Source organism: Odocoileus virginianus, chromosome 12 (genome assembly GCF_023699985.2).
Source record: "Odocoileus virginianus isolate 20LAN1187 ecotype Illinois chromosome 12, Ovbor_1.2, whole genome shotgun sequence".
Classification (NCBI taxonomy): Eukaryota; Metazoa; Chordata; class Mammalia; order Artiodactyla; family Cervidae; genus Odocoileus; species Odocoileus virginianus.
Genome location: NC_069685.1, coordinates 41,032,836 through 41,050,269, shown reverse-complemented (window position 1 = coordinate 41,050,269; position 17,434 = coordinate 41,032,836). Strand labels below are relative to the sequence as shown.

The window sequence follows — 17,434 nt, the reverse complement described above, 5'->3', positions numbered from 1 at the left end:
TTGTTGTCACGTATTGACTAGAACTGCCATTAGATTGCTCAATAAAATTGATAAGCATGCTTTAAATGTTCTTAATATAAAACATTTCATTTAAAGCTATACTGTTTAAATTACTGTTTTATCATAAAGTATGACAGTTATCAGTTTTTGGGACATACTGCTTGCAAAGAAGTTAACTTCTATCTCTAATTTAATAATAAATTAAAATCATCTATAGGAATTCTAGCCCATCAACAGATTTATCTACACACTGAGATACTACTCATGGCTCCCCCTGCCCCAAGTAGTGATTAATTTTACAAAAAGATTTTTTAATATTAAATGTTCCAAGCATCCTAATATGTTTTAATTAGGATCTGATTCAGGTGCACATAACAGAACCAAGTCTCCTCCCGACAACAAAAAAAGACTTGGACAAGACAGTTCACCTTTCTTTTGTGTAAAAACATGCCCAGATTTGGTAGTCTAGGGTTGGTATAGCAGCTACATCATTACCAGAGAGCCACATCACTCTTCTCTCTCTACTACACTCAAGCAGATGGCTTCCATCCTCAAGAGGAATTCAGGTTCTAGGATGGCTGCTGAGTCTCCCAACACCTTGCATACTGCATATTAAAAAGAAAAGATTAAAGGACACTAGGGGGCTTCTCTCACATGTTTTTCTTTAGAAAAACCTTCACTTTATTCCTCAGTAACTCCTATTTCCATTTCATTATTCAGAATTAGCAGCATGATTACACTTAACTACAAAGAGAATGGAAAAATGTAGCCAGGCATATTAACATTATGAAAAATACAGTGATACTGTTGGTAATAAAATATTGGGTTCCCTACTAACAGTCTGCTACACTAAATAATGTCATGACCTAACAAAATAAAAACTATATATTATTGGATCCATTTTTGCTATAATTCCATTTAGGATTTTAAAATCTACTACATGTTCACAAATGACTTTGTCATTTTCCCCCAAAATGTCTATTTCCTGTGAAACACTGTAAAACATCAGAATTATCATTCCCTTAATGTTCCTGAAAAATATCAACTATTACTGAAAGTCTCAGGAACATCTTTCTTTTCTGGGGCTAGGGTAGAGTCAGAGGAACTAGGTAGATTTTCAAGCCAGAGATTCAATTTTTAACTCTTCGTTTTTGCTTACAAAAATCTATTCATTTTTGCTTAGTTTCATTCACTTGGAAAACTTTCCATTTAAGATCAAACCCAATCCACCAATATCCTTTCACACAGTACTTGATTTACATCTCCAACATTACACTGACATCTCTGGCTTCTACTGGAGGAGGCTGCATGTGAAGTGAATCACACAACACAGGGCCTTTAAAATCTAATAGACCTTGGAGAGTGGGACACAGAATATGCTTATTCTTTATTATGTGTATGTATCTTCCTTGGAACATCAATGACAAAATACATATTCATGACATTTTCCAAGTTTAGGGGATAGACGATAGCAAATATCTGAAATTCTTTCCTTATGCAAGCCTTCTCTTCCCTTCTGTGAGTCATCACTCTTCACTCCAAGTTTCTTAACTTTGTATCCTACATAAGGATTAGGCATTCAGAAATCAAGTAACTATATACTTCACAGAAGAAACAGTTTCTTTGGGTAAGCAATGGGATTCCCCACTGAAGGGCACAAAGTAGTGGTTGTTTCAGAAGTATCTGCAGTTTTAAATCCTCATATTCCTCCAAGATAGCCCTAAACTTATTTTCAGGGTTCTAGCTCTTTCCAGATTAATGCTAATACATAAAAGGTAATTGGTGAGGTTATGAAAAAAAATGATTTTGTAAGGAAGCCACTGGCAGAACGACTTTTCATGCCCTGAATCTACAGCTATACACGCACACTTCAGCAGCATCACTTAAAGGTATTTAAATGTACTGAGAAGGATACCAGATAGCTCAAATTAAGAGAGAAGTGAACTAGGATTAAGAAGTGACAACAACTAAAGCTATTCTGGGTAATCTATATAGAAGGAACTAATTAATATTTTGCAGCAAGATGTTACCCGAGAACAAAAGCTAAGTTTGATTTTCTGTACTAAGGAGTCCATTAAAAATTTAAACTCTAGACTATCTCAGCCAACTCCTGACAGGGTACCTTGAATGATGATCTGATCATGCATACATTGCATACACTGTCAATTCTCTTAAAGGAAATCAAGGTATTCTAATCAAAGAGGGCAGGACAGATTCCAGATATGCAACCACATGAAATGTGAGCTATACTGATTATATAACTGAAGAGAGAGCTTTCAGGTCCATTTACAGAAGGTACAAAACAATAGTAAAGATTTAAAAGTACTGAAATGCATTTATATGCCATATTATTCTAGTAACAAGTTGTATTTTAAAGAAGGATGTTGCCATGCAGAGTATAAATCCCTGGGAAACAGTATCGTTATCTAGTTAATTTATTTATCAAATGTGGCATCCATAAGAATATGCCAAAGTCCACAAAACATATTTTATAGTACAGAAAGGAAGAAAACACCTAAACGTCACTGCAGGTCTTCTGATGTAATCCTTATTGTTATCATGATTATTACATTTACTCAGGTTAGAAAATCTTTATATTCTATAAAGTATTGATCACTGAGAGTTGGATAGTTTTTTTACAGGCTTTTCCTGAGTTTAGAAGCATAATTTGGAGCATAATTTCCCCTAAATTTATAAAGGAAATTTTTTCCCAGATGAATCAAAATAATAAACCTTCCTGTAGAGGCTTAAAAAATACTCAGATCTTTACTCATTCAAATTTTTACTTTTTTATTAGAAGCCTGTCATTTCTAGATGAAGAATTTCCTTAACTTTATACCGTGGTTTCTCCAGCATATAAGCTTCTGCAACACATTCAATTTACATGTTTTGCATTAAAATTTGCATTACAAAATTTGTCATTAAAATCCTAATTCCAATAAATTATGAATTTCAAAGGACTGTATTCTATATTCATTTGCATTATGGAATTAACTCTTTGCAGATGTTAGCATGTTAAGAAATAAAGGGATCTTTCCTACAACCCCCCAACAAAAGAAATGAGTTTCTGATATTCACTTAATTCATATTGTTCCTCAACTGCACAAATTTAAAGACATGGTACAATTTCCTGCTAAGAACTTTCAGAGGGTTCACTGAATTCATACAGTTCCTGTGTACATTTACTGATTTTTTGTGTGTGTGTATAAAAAACAGCTTTCTGTGGGTTCCTTTCCACATGCCATATATACATGGTGTACAATGAGATGATTCCATTTATAAAGTTTCTCTCCTGTATGAATTTTCTAGGAATTCCTGTGAATTCACTTTTGAGAGAAAGTTTCTTATATTTAACTCACCAGTATGTTTCTCATCTGCATGAGTTCTCTGATGCATAATGAGTTGTGACTTCCAACAAAAGGCTTTCCCACATTCAGTGCATTTACAGGGTTTCTCTCCAGTATGAGTCCTCTGATGTGCACTGAGAATTGATTTCTGAGAGAAAGTTTTTCTGCACTCACTGCATTCATAGGGTTTCTCCCCTGAATGAGTCCTCTGATGTACAATGAGCTGAGACTTCCTAATGAAGGCTTTTTCACACTCATTGCATTCATAGGGCTTCTCTCTCATGTGCATTCTCTGATGTACAAGGAGCCGTAATTTCCCACTGAAGGATTTCTCACACTGACTGCATTTATAAGGGTTTTCCCCTGCATGAGTTCGCTCATGTACAATGAGTAGTGACTTCCAAATGAAGGCTTTCCTACATTTGTGACATTCATATGGTTTCTCTCCTGAATGAGTTCTCATGTGTATAATGAGATATGACTTGCTACTAAACGCTTTCCCACACTCACTGCACCCATAAGGTTTTTCCCCTGCATGAGTTCGCTGATGTGAGATGAGCTGGTCTTTCCTATTAAAGGCTTTCCCACAATCACTGCATTCATAGGGACTCTCTCCTGTATGAATTCTCTGATGTACAATAAGTTGTGAGTTAAAACTGAAGGATTTACCACATTCACTGCATTCATGTGGCTTCTCCCCTGTGTGAGTCCTTGTATGTATGATGAGGTAGGACTTGCTCCTAAAAGCTTTCCCACATTCAATGCACCCATACGGTTTCAATCCTGTGTGACTTCTCTGATGTACAATGAGCTGTGACTTCAAACTGAAGGCTTTTCCACACTGATTACATCCATAGGGTTTTACCCCAGTGTGTGCTCCCTGATGTACAATGAGCTGTGATTTAAAAGTAAAGGATTTCCCACATTCACTACAACCATATGGTTTTTCTCCTGTGTGGGTTCTCTGATGTACAATAAGGTTTGACTTTGTATTAAAGGCTTTCTGACATTCACTACATTCATAGGGCTTCTCTCCTGTATGAGTTCGTTGATGTATCACGAGCTGTGATTTCAAACCAAAAGTTTTCCCACAATCACTGCATTCATAGGGCTTCTCCCCTGCATGAGTTCTCTGGTGTGAAATGAGCTGATATTTCCGACTGAAGGCTTTCCCACACTCACTGCATCCATAGGGATTCTCCCCTGTGTGAATTCTCTGATGTATAACAAGTTGTGAATTAAAACTGAAGGCTCTCCCACATTCACAGCATTCATGGAGTTTCTCTCCTGTGTGAGTTCTCTGATGTATAATGAGGTACGACTTGCTCCTAAAAGCTTTCCCACATTCATTGCATCCATAGGGTTTCACTTCTGTGTGACTTCTCTGATGTACAATGAGTTGTGACTTCAAACTGAAAGCTTTTCCACATTGATTACATCCATAGGGTTTGACGCCACTGTGTGCTCCCTGATGTACAATGAGCTGTGACTTGAAAGTAAAAGCTTTCCCACATTCACTACAACTATAAGGTTTCTCTCCTGTGTGAGTTCTCTGATGTACCATGAGGTTAGACTTTGTATTAAAGGCTTTCTGACAATCACTGCATTCATAGGGTTTCTCTCCAGTATGAATTCTTTGATGTATAATGAGCTGTGATTTCAAACCAAAAGCTTTCCCACATTCATGACATCCATAGGGTTTCAGTCCTGAATGAGTTCTCTGGTGGGAAACAAGCTGGTCTCTCCTAGTGAAGACTTTCCCGCATTCACAGCATTCATAGGGATTCTCCTGTGTATGAATTCTCTGATGTATAACAAGTTGTGAACTGAAACTAAAAGTTTTCTGACAATCACTGCATTCATGTAGTTTCTCTCCTGTGTGAGTTCTCTGATGTGCAATGAGGTAGGACTTGCTGCTGAAGGCTTTCCCACATCTATCACACTTACAGGGTTTTGCTTCTTCATGAGTTTCCTGATGCACCACAAGGTTCGACTGGCTGCTGAAGTCCTTCCCACAGGAACTGCATTCAAATGATTTTCTTCCCATATGCATTTGTTGGCAAATAAGCTGTGGCTTTCTGTTGGCAGTTTTTCCAGATTCATCACTTTCACAGTATTTTATGCCAATAACAGCCTGTTCATGTTTAGAAAGGAAGGGTGGTTCCCTCAATGCATGAAAGTCCTTAGGATTCTTTCCAGTGTAATTATTACTGAAACCTATATTACATTTCAAACTCTTTCCATTTGTGACACATTTATGAAATCTTTGTCTTGAAGAAGCATTACTTACAGTAATAAGACACAGTTTTCCAAATGCAGTACAGGGATAGCCTTCTGCCATACTTCCCAGCTTGCCTTGATTTTCCTGATGCCATTCCACACAACCATCAATTTCCCAGACTTCGTCTAGAAATGAAAATACTGATATGTTATAAATAGTGACATGATCATAGTACAGCATAAAATTGCCTTAAAAATTCCATGTCATGAGGTTTTTCTTAGTTTCCGATATCAGTTCTGAATATAAATAAAATCTCAAATATAAATGTACACAAACTCCTGGGCACCTGCAGAAACAAAACAAATCAAAACATGAAAACAGGCATAGAGATCTGACAATAAATATAGCATTGAGTTTCAAAATTTTGTATAATAGCTTCTTTGGAAAGCACATGGAGGGACTTCCCTGGTGGCCCAGTGGTTACAATCAATCTTCCAATGCAGGGGATGCTGATTTGATTCCTGGTTGCGGAACTAAGAACCCACATACTGCAGGGCAACTAAGACTGTGTGATCCAACTGAATGCCACAATGAAAATTCTTTGTGCAGTGTAGCCAAAATTTAAAAAAAAAAAAAGAAAAAGAAAGAAAGTACAAGGAAAAAAATGAGCAAAATTAAAATTTTCATTTTTCATGGGGGTAGATACTGCCCTAAATGGGAATTGATGTTTGGGAACATTTATAATTTGGAGGTTTGTGTACAAATGAATAAGGGTTCAGATTTAGGATGTAGAGAAACCTGGTATGAGGGATTAAGACCCTGTGATGTTGCTTCTTCAAAGCTGCCCTTCTGTTGTGTTCTCTCAATGCCCTGCTCTGTCCTTCACCTTGGTCAGCATGTTACTCTGGTATATCTATTAACAGGTCAACTCTACCCACTCTCTCTTCTATTCAACCTCCAAATATTTCTCATTGTGCATAAGAACTCAGACCTGTGTCTTGATCTTTATCTATTTTGTATTTTTGGAATTTGGTGGGGGGAGGGGGTAGTTAATGTTTAAATAGCATCTGCTCACCTTGCCTCTCTGTTTTTCATTCTCCTCAGAGGAAAAAAGTTTTGTCTCTTAGTTCTTTCTTATGGTATTTTCCTCCATGTTTTCTAAATAACAGCCTATTCTGTTGTACTTGGTTTTCTCCTAATTACTCAGTGTGTAGGGTAGAGACTGAATTCCTTTCATCCTCCTCCCTTAATATTACCCATGATGTACACACTCTCTTCCCATACCTGCACCATCCTAATCAAGCTATTTCATATTTTTGCTTAAATCAGTTTTCAGGTTTTATATCTTCACAACCATGCAATTTCTATCCACAGGTAAATCATGCAAGTGTACCATGGTTAGTTTTTGTTCATAAATCATTTTTTCTCTTGAGTTGTTTTACTTAGCTGCCAAGTTTTCTCTGTAATCATGCATGAATTTAGAATTTACCGCCCCCCCCAGACTCTTCTTCACATGTCTAAGTAAATATTCTTTTGGTGCAGTTCAGTTCAGTCATGTCCGACTCTTTGTGACCCCATGAACTGCAGCACTGCAGGCTTCCCTGTCCATCACCAACTCCCAGAGCTTGCTCAAACTCATGTCTATCAAGTCGGCGTTGCCAACCAACCATCTCATCCTGTCATCCCCTTCTCCTCCTGCCTTCAATCTTTCCCAGCATCAGGGTCTTTTCCAATGAGTCAGTTCTTTGCATTAGGTGGCCAAAATATTGGGAGTTTCAGCTTCCGCATCAGTCCTTCCAATGAATATTCATGACTGATTTCCTTTAGGATTGACTGGTTGGATCTCCTTGCAGTCCAAGGAACTCTCAAGAGTCTTCTCCAACGACACGGTCCAAAAGCATCAATTCTTCTGCACTCAGCTTTCTTTATAATCCAACTCTCACATCCATATATGACTACTGGAAAAACCATAGCTTTGACTAAATGGACCTTTGTGGGCAAAGTAAGTATCTCTGGTTTTTAATATGCTATCTAAGTTTGTCACAGCTTTTCTCCAAAGAAGCAAGCATCTTTTAATTTTATGGCTGCACTCACCATCTGCAGTGATTTTGAAGCCCAAAAATATAAAGTCTGTCACTGTTTCTACTGTTTCCCCATCTATTTGCCATGAAGTGATGGGATCAGACCATGATCTTAGTTTTTTGAATGTTGAGCTTTAAGCCAACTTTTTCACTCTCCTCTTTCACTTTCATCAAGAGGCTCTTTAGTTCTTCACTTTATGCCATAAGGGTGGTATCATCTGTGAATCTGAGGTTATTGATATTTCTCCTGGCAATCTTGATTCCAGCTTGTGCTTCATCCAGCCTGACATTTTGCATGATGCACTCTGCATATAAGTTAAATAAGCAGCATGAAAATATACAGCCTTGATGCACTCCTTTCCCAATTTGGAACCAGTCTGTTGTTCCATATCCAGTTCTAACTGTTGCTTCTTGACTTGCATATAGATTTCTCAGGAGGTAGGTCAGGTGGTCTGGTATTCCCATCTCTTTAAGAATTTTCCATAGTTTGTTGTGATCCACACAGTCAAAGGCTTTGGCATAGTCAATAAGGCAGAAGTAGATGTTTTTCTGGAACTCTCTTGCTTTTTTAATGATCCAACGGATGTTGGCAATTTGATCTCTAGCTCCTTTGCCTTTTCTAAATCCAGCTTGAACATCTGGAAGTTCACAGTTTATATACTGTTGAAGCCTAGCTTGGAGAATTTGGAGCATTACTTTGCTAGCGTTTGAGATAAGTGTGGATAATTTTATTTTTTTTTTTTTTATAATTTTAATTAGAGATCACCAGACCATGAAGAACCACTACTAGCTCTGATTAGAAACAAGGATCTAGACTTGCACTAATATAGTGTAAGAATGAAAAGAGGGGTGGATAGAGTATTTCTGAAGATGGATCGGTGGAAAGATGGGTGTGACTGGATGCTTCCTCACCAAAAAGGAAGATGAAGGTGGACACTGCTGCCTAACTGACAGTTCTGCTGCCCTTCTCTTGGCTGGCAGAAACCTGATTTTATGTTCTACCTCCATCCATAAGGCCATGTGCTTCAGGTAGGAAACTGGCAACCCATCTCCATACCCCCTGCCGAAGGGGAAGCATGATTTATCTGAGTCAACAGTGATGGCTTGCCATTTCCCTTGCCAATCATTTTTACAAAGGGTATATGATAAAAATCTAGCCTACTGAACAAGGTTAAGTCTGCTGGGGCTTCCTGAATAGATTTTAATGTCTGATAAAAAGGGCCATGTGGGAAGGAACAGTCTTTATTTATTACACTGGTCACTGGTACATTTGCAGGTATTGCCTGGAACTGTCATAGCCATCTGATGACTATGAGGGAGGAAATTTGAGGAAAATACATAGTTAGAATGGCAAGGAAGGGGTAGACCTGTGGCAGTTTAGTGAGTCAATCACTTAGTCATCCGTAGAGCTGACCCACCTTAGGACATTTTGTAATGTGTGATAATGAACCACTTCATCTTATAGGTTGATTTAAGGTTAATTAAAAATTGCAGCTGAAACAATTCTAATATTAGAAAGATTAACTTTATTTAGAAAGGGTGTGAAAGTCACATGAAATGAGATAAACAGATAAAGGTGCTTAAATGAATAATGAGATGAGTCTACTACCTCAGAAAAGTAAGAAGGAAGCTGAGAATACCAGAGAAGAGATAATGAGCAAAAGATGGTTACAAATAACATAAAAGTACAAACACAAAAGGACATAATATCAGACCTCACACTGATTCTGAGTAAGGAGGAAAAGATGTAAATGTTCTGGTCACTCACCTGAATGGTCCTGACTTGGGCTGTGCATCATCCACAGCTCTTCTTGTTCCAACTGGAAAATGATACTGGGCTTGGTGTATTGATATCCTATGAATGGAAAATTATAGACAATCTGGATCAAGACTGCCTAGGGATTCAGAAAAACTGAGAAAATTTAGTTTAGATGTGACAATGATGAAGCTGCCCTTTTGCACTCTAGCAAAGTAAACACCATTCAACCAGCATATTCTGATGCCAAAGGAAGAATAAGAAAACCTGGCCTCTAAGTATAAGCCCCAAATCACCCAGTATTTTACAAAAATGCTCCAGTTTTCAGCCACCAAGAAGAGGAAGCCTGGAGATTTACTCCTTTCAAGGGGGAAGTACGTACCCAGGGACACAAGGTTTCTATAGTTCTCCAACATCACACTCCTGTACAGGTGCTTCTGAGCTGAGTCCAGCAGCTGCCACTCTTCCCAGGTAAAGTCCACAAACACATCCATGAATGACAAATGTCCCTGAAATAGCAAATCCCTATTCAATCTCAAATCATTTTACTGAGTTTGTCATAAAAGCCAGCCAAGGCTGTCCATTATTTATATTCTTTAATATTTTGGGAGAAAAGCAAAATTTACTGAAAATATCCCATCAATATGCATTAAATCAGTTAACCTTTCATTCAACACAAGAGAACACCAAGTGTCAGGTATTCAACCTAGTGCAGGTAATATAAAATGGAGGAAAGGCAGTCCTGCCTGCAGGAAGTGTTCAGCATTGTAGAGAAAAACAAAGGTTAAATATGTAAAAATGTAATAGGGAATCAAAGATGCTAAGACAAAAGAACATGTGGAGAACACAGGCATAAGGGAGGATACATTAGGCTGAGTCCATGAAAGGGGACTAAAGGAGTCACCACTGAAGAAAGATATGTCAAAATTTGGTGGAATAAAGGCAAGAGCTGTAAGTAGCAGCTACTTTGTGGGGCAACAGATCTGAGCATGATGATACATAGATACAGCACATGAAAAGGTGCTCAACATTATATATCATTAGGGAACTACAAATTAAAACAGTGAGAGACCATTACATACCTAGAATGGCTAAATTTTTCAAAAATGGGCAACAATGAATTTGAAAATGAAATTTTAAATTTGATGAAAGATATGGATATAAACATCCAAGAAGTTCAACAAACTCCAAAAATGATGAAACCTTAAAGAAACATATACACTCAAATTTTCAATAGATAAACACAAAGACAGAAAGAACCTTGAAAGTATCAAGAAAGAAATGATTTGTTTCATACAAGAGCTCCTCAGTAACATTATAAGCAGATTTCTCATCAGAACCTTTGGAGACCGGAAGACTATGAGCCCATATATTCAAAGAGCTAAAAGAAAAAAAAAACTATCAGTCAAGAATTCTGTACATGACAAAATTGTGCTTTACAGTGAGGCAGAAATGAATACATCCCCAGAAAAACAAAAGGCAGTTTGCTACCACTAGACCTATTTGGAAAGAAATGTTCAAAGGAGTCCTGCAGGTGAAATGAAACCACACTACACAATAACTTGAAGCTGTTTTGAAGAAATAAAGATCTGAATAAAGGTAAATACCTGTGTAATCATTAATGGTAGTATTATTTTAACTTTGATTTGTAACTCTACATTTCGTCCTCTATATACTTATAAGAGACTAATGCATTTGAAATAATTGTTAGTTTATGGTTTGGGGCACACAATGTATAAACATGTGACATCAACAACCAAAAGGAGTTGGGAAAGAACGGTAAAGGAGCAGTGTTTGTATGTCACTGAAGTTAAGCTGGCATAAATTCAAATCAGAATGCTATAACTTTAGGAAGCTTATTAAAAAGATTATACACGATGACAAATGGGATTTATTTTTGGAATGCAAGAATGGTTCAACATTGGAAAACTGCTCAGTGTAATACATCACATTAACAGAATGAAGCTGAAAAAATGATTATCTCAAAGAAGATTATCTCAATAGAAGCACTGACAAAATTGCACACTCTTTCATGATAAAAATACTCAATGAAGTAGGAACAGAAGGAAAGTATTTCAACATAATAAAAGTCATATCTTAAAATCCCACAGTGAACATCATACTCAACGGTGAAAGAAAAAGCTTTTCCTCTAAGGTCAGGAATAAGGAACCAATGCCTGCTTTCACCACTTGTATTTAACACAGCACTGGAAGTTCTAGTCAGAGCCACTGGGCAAGAAAAAGAAATGATAGGGATCCAAATTAGAAACGGAATAAAATTATTTCTCTGTTCATGGACAGTATCATCCTATACATAGAAAACCTTAAAGATTCCACACACATACATACACAGACAGAAAACCTCGTTAGAATAAATGAATTCAGCAAATAACAGGACACAAAGTCACCCACCAAAATGAGCTGCGTTTGTATGCACTAACAACGATCTATCAGAAAAGCAAACTATAAAAATGATTCCATTTATAACAGCATCATAAAGAAGTAATAATTTGGACTTCCCTGGTGTTACAGTGGATAGGAATCTGCCTTTCAGTGCAGGGGACACTGGTTCAATTTCTGGTCTGAAAAGATTCCACATGCTGTGGGCAACTAAAGCCCACACGCTACAACTAATGAGTCTGCGCTCTAGGGCCCGAGACATAACTAATGAGCTCCTGTGCCACAACTACTGAAGCCAGGGCAACCTAGAGCCTGTGCTCTGTCACAAGAGAAGCCACCGCGAAGAGGAGCCCGTGCACTGCAGCCAAGTGCAGTCTGTGCACTCTCCGCAACTAGAGAAAGCCCATGCGCAGCAACAAAGACCCAGTGCAACGAAAAATAAATAAATACAGTTTTAAAAGGAAGAAATAACCTAACCTAGGAAGTAAATGGCTTGCAAAATGAAAACTAAAAATCTTGTTAAAAGAAACGAGACATAAATAAATAGAAACATACTTTATGTTCCTTAATAATATGTTAGTAGTATCCAAAGTGATCTACATATTCAATGCAATCCCTAATAAAATTTCAATGCTATTTTCCCAGAAATAGAAAACACCATCCTAAAATGTATAAAAAAACTCAAAGGACACTGAATAGCCAAAACAATCTTGAAAAAGAACAAAACTGGAGGACTCATATTTCCTAATTTCAAAACTTAGTAGAAAACTAGTAACCAAAATAATGTGATACTGGCATAAAGACTGAAAGACTGACATACAACATGGTAACAATGGAATAGAAGAGAGTCCAGAAACAAACTCTTGCATATATGGTTAAATGATTGTTGACAATGGTTCCAAGACGATTTATGGGGAGAGAAAAGTCTTTCCACTAAATGCCACTAAATGATGCTGGGAAAACTGGATATCCACATGAAAAAAATGAAGTTGGACCCTTATCTAATACCATATATAAAAACAAACTCAAAATAGATCAAAGACCTAAATGTAAAACCTAAAACTATGTAAAACTCTTCAGAGGAAAACACAGCAACAAAAGCTTCCTGATGTTAGATTTGACAATGCTTTCTTGAATATGACAAAAGGCATAAGCAACAAAAGAAAACACCAATCAATTGGACTTCATAAAAATTTAAAAATTTTTTGCATCAAAACACAATATCAACATTGTAAAAAGGCAACTCCAAAAATGGGAGAAAGTATCTGCAAGTCATGTATTTTATAAGGGGTTAATATCCAGAATACATAAAGAACTTAAACTCAACAACAACAAAAAATTCTTCAAAAGTGATCAAAGGATATAAATAGACATTTTCCCAAGGTAGATACAAATGGCCAATAAACACATGAAGACGGTGAACATCACTAATCATAAGGAAAATGCAAATCAAAACTATAACAAGATTCGTCTTACACCCATTAGGATGGCTCTCAAATACCATGAAAATAACAAGGGCTGGCAAGGATACGGATTAACTGGAACACTTGCACATGGCTGGTAGGGATGTAAAGTGGTGTAATTGCTGTGGAAGACAGTTTGATGGCCCCTCAAAAAATTAAACATTAGAATTACCATATGGTCCTGGAACTTCAATTCTGGGTATATCTCCAAAGGAAGTGAAAGCAGAGTCTTAAGGAGATATCTGTATATCCATGCTTATACCAGCATTTTCATTCACAGAGGCTCAAACGTGAAAGTAATACAAGTGTCCATTGATGGATGAATGGATAAACAAAATGTGATATATACATACAACAAATTATTATTCTGTCTTAAAAAGGAAGAAAGTTCTGCAACATAACCAGGGAGAACCTTGAGAACATTATGTCAAGTGAGGTAAGTCAGTCACAAAAAGACCATTACTGTACGTCTGTATACCTACAAGTACTCTATGTACTACTAGTAGTCAAAATCACAGAAACAGAAAGTAGAATGGTGCTTGCCAGGGCTTATGGAGAGGGGGGAGTTGGGAGTTATGGTTTTGATGGTATAGACCTGCAGTTTTTCAAGAGGAAGAGTTGTGGAGACAGATGATAGTTATGACTGCCAATTTTATGAATGTATTTAAGGATTTCCCTAGTAGGGCAGTGGACAGGAGCATGCCTGCCAGTGCAGAAGACATGGGTTCGATCCCTGGTCCAGGAAGATTCCCTACATTGCAGAGCAACTAAGCCTATGCACAACTACTGAGACCACCACACTCTAGAACCTGAGAGCTGCAACTACTGAGCTAGTGCGCTGCAACTACTGAAGCCCATGCCTAGGGCCAGTGCTCCACAACAGAGGAGGCCACCACATTGAGAGGCCTGAGCATCACAACAAAGAGTGGCCCCCAACTAGAGAAAGCCCTCGCAAAAGCAACGAAGACCAAGTACATCCAAAAATAAATAAATAAAAATAAATTTAATACCACTGAACTGTCACTTAAAATGGTTAAGATGATAAAATATGTATGTAGAAATATGTATGCTCTAAAATACAAACAGTGCTTTAAGAAATCAAAGATTAAAAAAATGAAAAGATGCAGGGTGTTCATAGCTTGGAAAACTCGGTATTGTTAAGATGTAAACTCTCCCTAATTTGATTCGTAGATTTACTAACAAGTTTATTGAAGCTATCCATAAGCTCTTCCATAATTAATATGAAAAGACAAAAAACTAGAACAGCCAGAATGATTCTGAGGGAACAAAGGTTAAGCATTTGCCACTAGCCTGATTTAAGACTTCCTATAAAATCTAGATAGCATGATACTAGTGAAAAATTAGGCACAAAAATCAATGAACAGAAATGAAAGACTAGAAATAGACCCACATAAACACTGTCTCTTGAAGATTTTGTTGTTGTTGTTGTTGTTTTTTAACATTGCACAAAAGCATTTCAACAGAGAAAGGATCATCTTTACAACAAAAGGTGCTGGACCGTTGTACATCCATAGACATAAGAAATGAACCTCAAAACATACCCCATATGAACATTAACTAATAGATCATAGACTTAATGTGAAAACTAAAACCATAAAATTTCAGAGAAAAAAATTTTACTTTGTGCATTTTTCTTCGGGCAATGAAATTTTAGATATGATACCAAAAGCAAAACCCATTTAAAAAAATTAAAATTTAGAAAACAGACTTTATCAAAATTAAAATATTTTGCTGTGAAAGTTGTTGTCATGGAAATGAAAAGACAAACCAGAGACAGGGAGAAAATATTTGGAAATCACTTTTCTTATGAAGGATTTAAATCTAGAATAAGAAAGAACTCTTAAAAATCAATGACAAGAGATAGCCAAAAAGCATGTGAAAAGATGCTCAACATCACTAATTGTTAGAGAAATGCAAATCAATACTACAGTGAGGTATCATCTCACACCAGTCAGAATGGCCAACATCCAAAAAATCCACAAACACTAGATTCTGGAGAGGGTGTGGGGAAAAGGGAACTCTGTGTTGTTATTGGGAATGTAAATTGGTATAGCCACTATGTAGAAGTATGGAGGTTCCTTAGAAAACTAAAAAGAGAATTACCATATGACACAGAAATCCAACTCCTGGGCATACATCTGGAGAAAACTGTAAGTTGAAAAGATACATGTAGCCCAATATTCACTGCAGCATTATTTACAGTAGCCGGGACATGGAAGCAATCTAAATGTCCATCTACAGAGGAATGGATAAGAAGATGTGGTATGTACATATTTAGAGAGGGTAACTGCAACCATGAAATTAAAGGACACTTGCTCCTTGGAAGAAAAGCTATGACAAACTTAGAAAGTGTATTTAAAAGCAGAGATATCACTTTGCTGACAAAGGTCCATATAGTCAAAGCTATGGTTTTTCCAGGAGTCATGTACAGATGTGAGAGTTGTACCATAAAGAAGGCAGAGTGCCAAAGAATTAATGCTTTCAAACTGTGGTGCTTGAGAAGAATCTTGAGAGTTCCTTGGACAACAAGGAGATCAAACCAGTCAATCCTAAAAGAAATCTACCCCAAATATTTCATTGGAAGGATTGATGTTAAAGTTGAAGCTCCAATACTTTGGCCAACTGATGTGAAGAGCTGACTCACTGGAAAAGATCCTGATGCTGAGAAAGACTGACTGCAGGAGAAGAGGGCGACAGAGGATGAGATGGTTAGATGGCATCATGGATTCAATGCACATGAGTCTGAGCAAACTCCAGGAGATAGTGAAGGACAGGGAAGCCTGGTGTGCTGCAGTTCATGGGGTAGCAAGGAGTCAGACACGACTGAGTGACTGAACACACACACACAATGGAGTATCACTCAGCCATAAAAAAGAACAAAATAATGCTATTTACAGCCACATGGATGGACCTAGAGATTGACATGCTGAGTGAAGTAAGTCAGAGAAGGAGAGATATATATCAATTATATATGGAATCTTAAAGAAAGGGTACAAATGAGCTTATTTACAAAACAGAAATATTGTAAATCAACTATACCTCAGTAGAAAAAAAAAAAAAAGAATTAAATTTAAAAGAACCAATGACAAGAAAACAACCCATTTTTATTAAAATGAGGGAAAGCTCTGAACAGATATTTCACCAAAGATATAAAAAGAATAAAACACATAAAAAAGATAATAATACTAGCTAGCCATTAGGAAAATGCAACTTAAAACCCCAGTGAAATACCACCTTACTTCTATTAGAATGGCAAAATGTTTAACAACTTGACAATACCAAGTACTGGTCAGGATGAGGAACAAGGACTCTCATTCACTGCAGGTGGGAATGCAAAACTGCAAGCCACTCTGAAGACAGTCTCTTACAAAGCTAAACAGAATCGCCATACAATCCAGCAATCAAGCTCCTAGAGATTTACCCAACTGATCTGAAAACTCCTGTTCACACAAAAACCCACACATGCATGTTGACAGCATTCATAACCACCTAAAACCAGAAGCATCTGGATAGCAAGACATTATAAATATCATGTGAAACTGGCTTAAGGATAGAAAAGTAGGCCAATGGAACAAATAATGAGTTGTGAAACCAAACCATTTTTATGGACTCCTGATATACAACAAGGAGGCACTGCAGAGACATAGGCAGGATCAATCACTTCAGTGAGACCGGGGCAATTAGACAATATGATGAAAAAAATACATCTTGACTCCTACTCACACCAAACATAAATAATTCTACATGTATTATGAGTCTACCTGTGAAAATATAAATGTGAACAAAGAATGATGTCTTCATGAGCTCTGGATAAAAAAAAGTTTTTAGGTTGGACACAAAAAGCACTAGTAATAAAAAATATATATAAATTAAGTTAAAATTACAACAGCTGTTCATCAAAAGACAGCATTAACAGAATGAAAAGGCAAAACAATTTAAAAAAAACCCAGCTTGTAAACAAATACTGAACAACAGTTAATGCTATGCAAACTGAAGTACTTGGAGGCATGCTGATGCCTGAAACATATTAAGAAATACATCAAAAATAAGATGGGATGAGAGATGCAGAGGGATGGAAAGACGGACAATGTGATACAACAAATACAATAAAAATGTTAAAGGTAAATTCAAGGTGATGAGTATAT

General features: G+C 37.0%; 1 protein-coding gene across 2 annotated transcripts in view; it reads right to left on the bottom strand.

Moving 5' to 3' along the window:
* Positions 1-1,368: 1,368 nt before the first annotated feature.
* ZNF268 (zinc finger protein 268) overlaps positions 1,369-17,434 on the bottom strand; it is a 33,720-nt gene continuing 17,654 nt past the window's right edge. For both annotated transcript variants that reach the window (XM_020905708.2, XM_020905707.2), the window contains 3 exons: positions 9,788-9,914; positions 9,418-9,504; positions 1,369-5,753 (listed from right to left, as the gene is read on the bottom strand). In XM_020905708.2, coding sequence (XP_020761367.2) covers positions 3,277-5,753; positions 9,418-9,504; positions 9,788-9,914 — 2,691 coding nt within the window. In that variant the 3' untranslated portion in view covers positions 1,369-3,276. The remainder of the gene's footprint in view (positions 5,754-9,417; positions 9,505-9,787; positions 9,915-17,434) is intronic.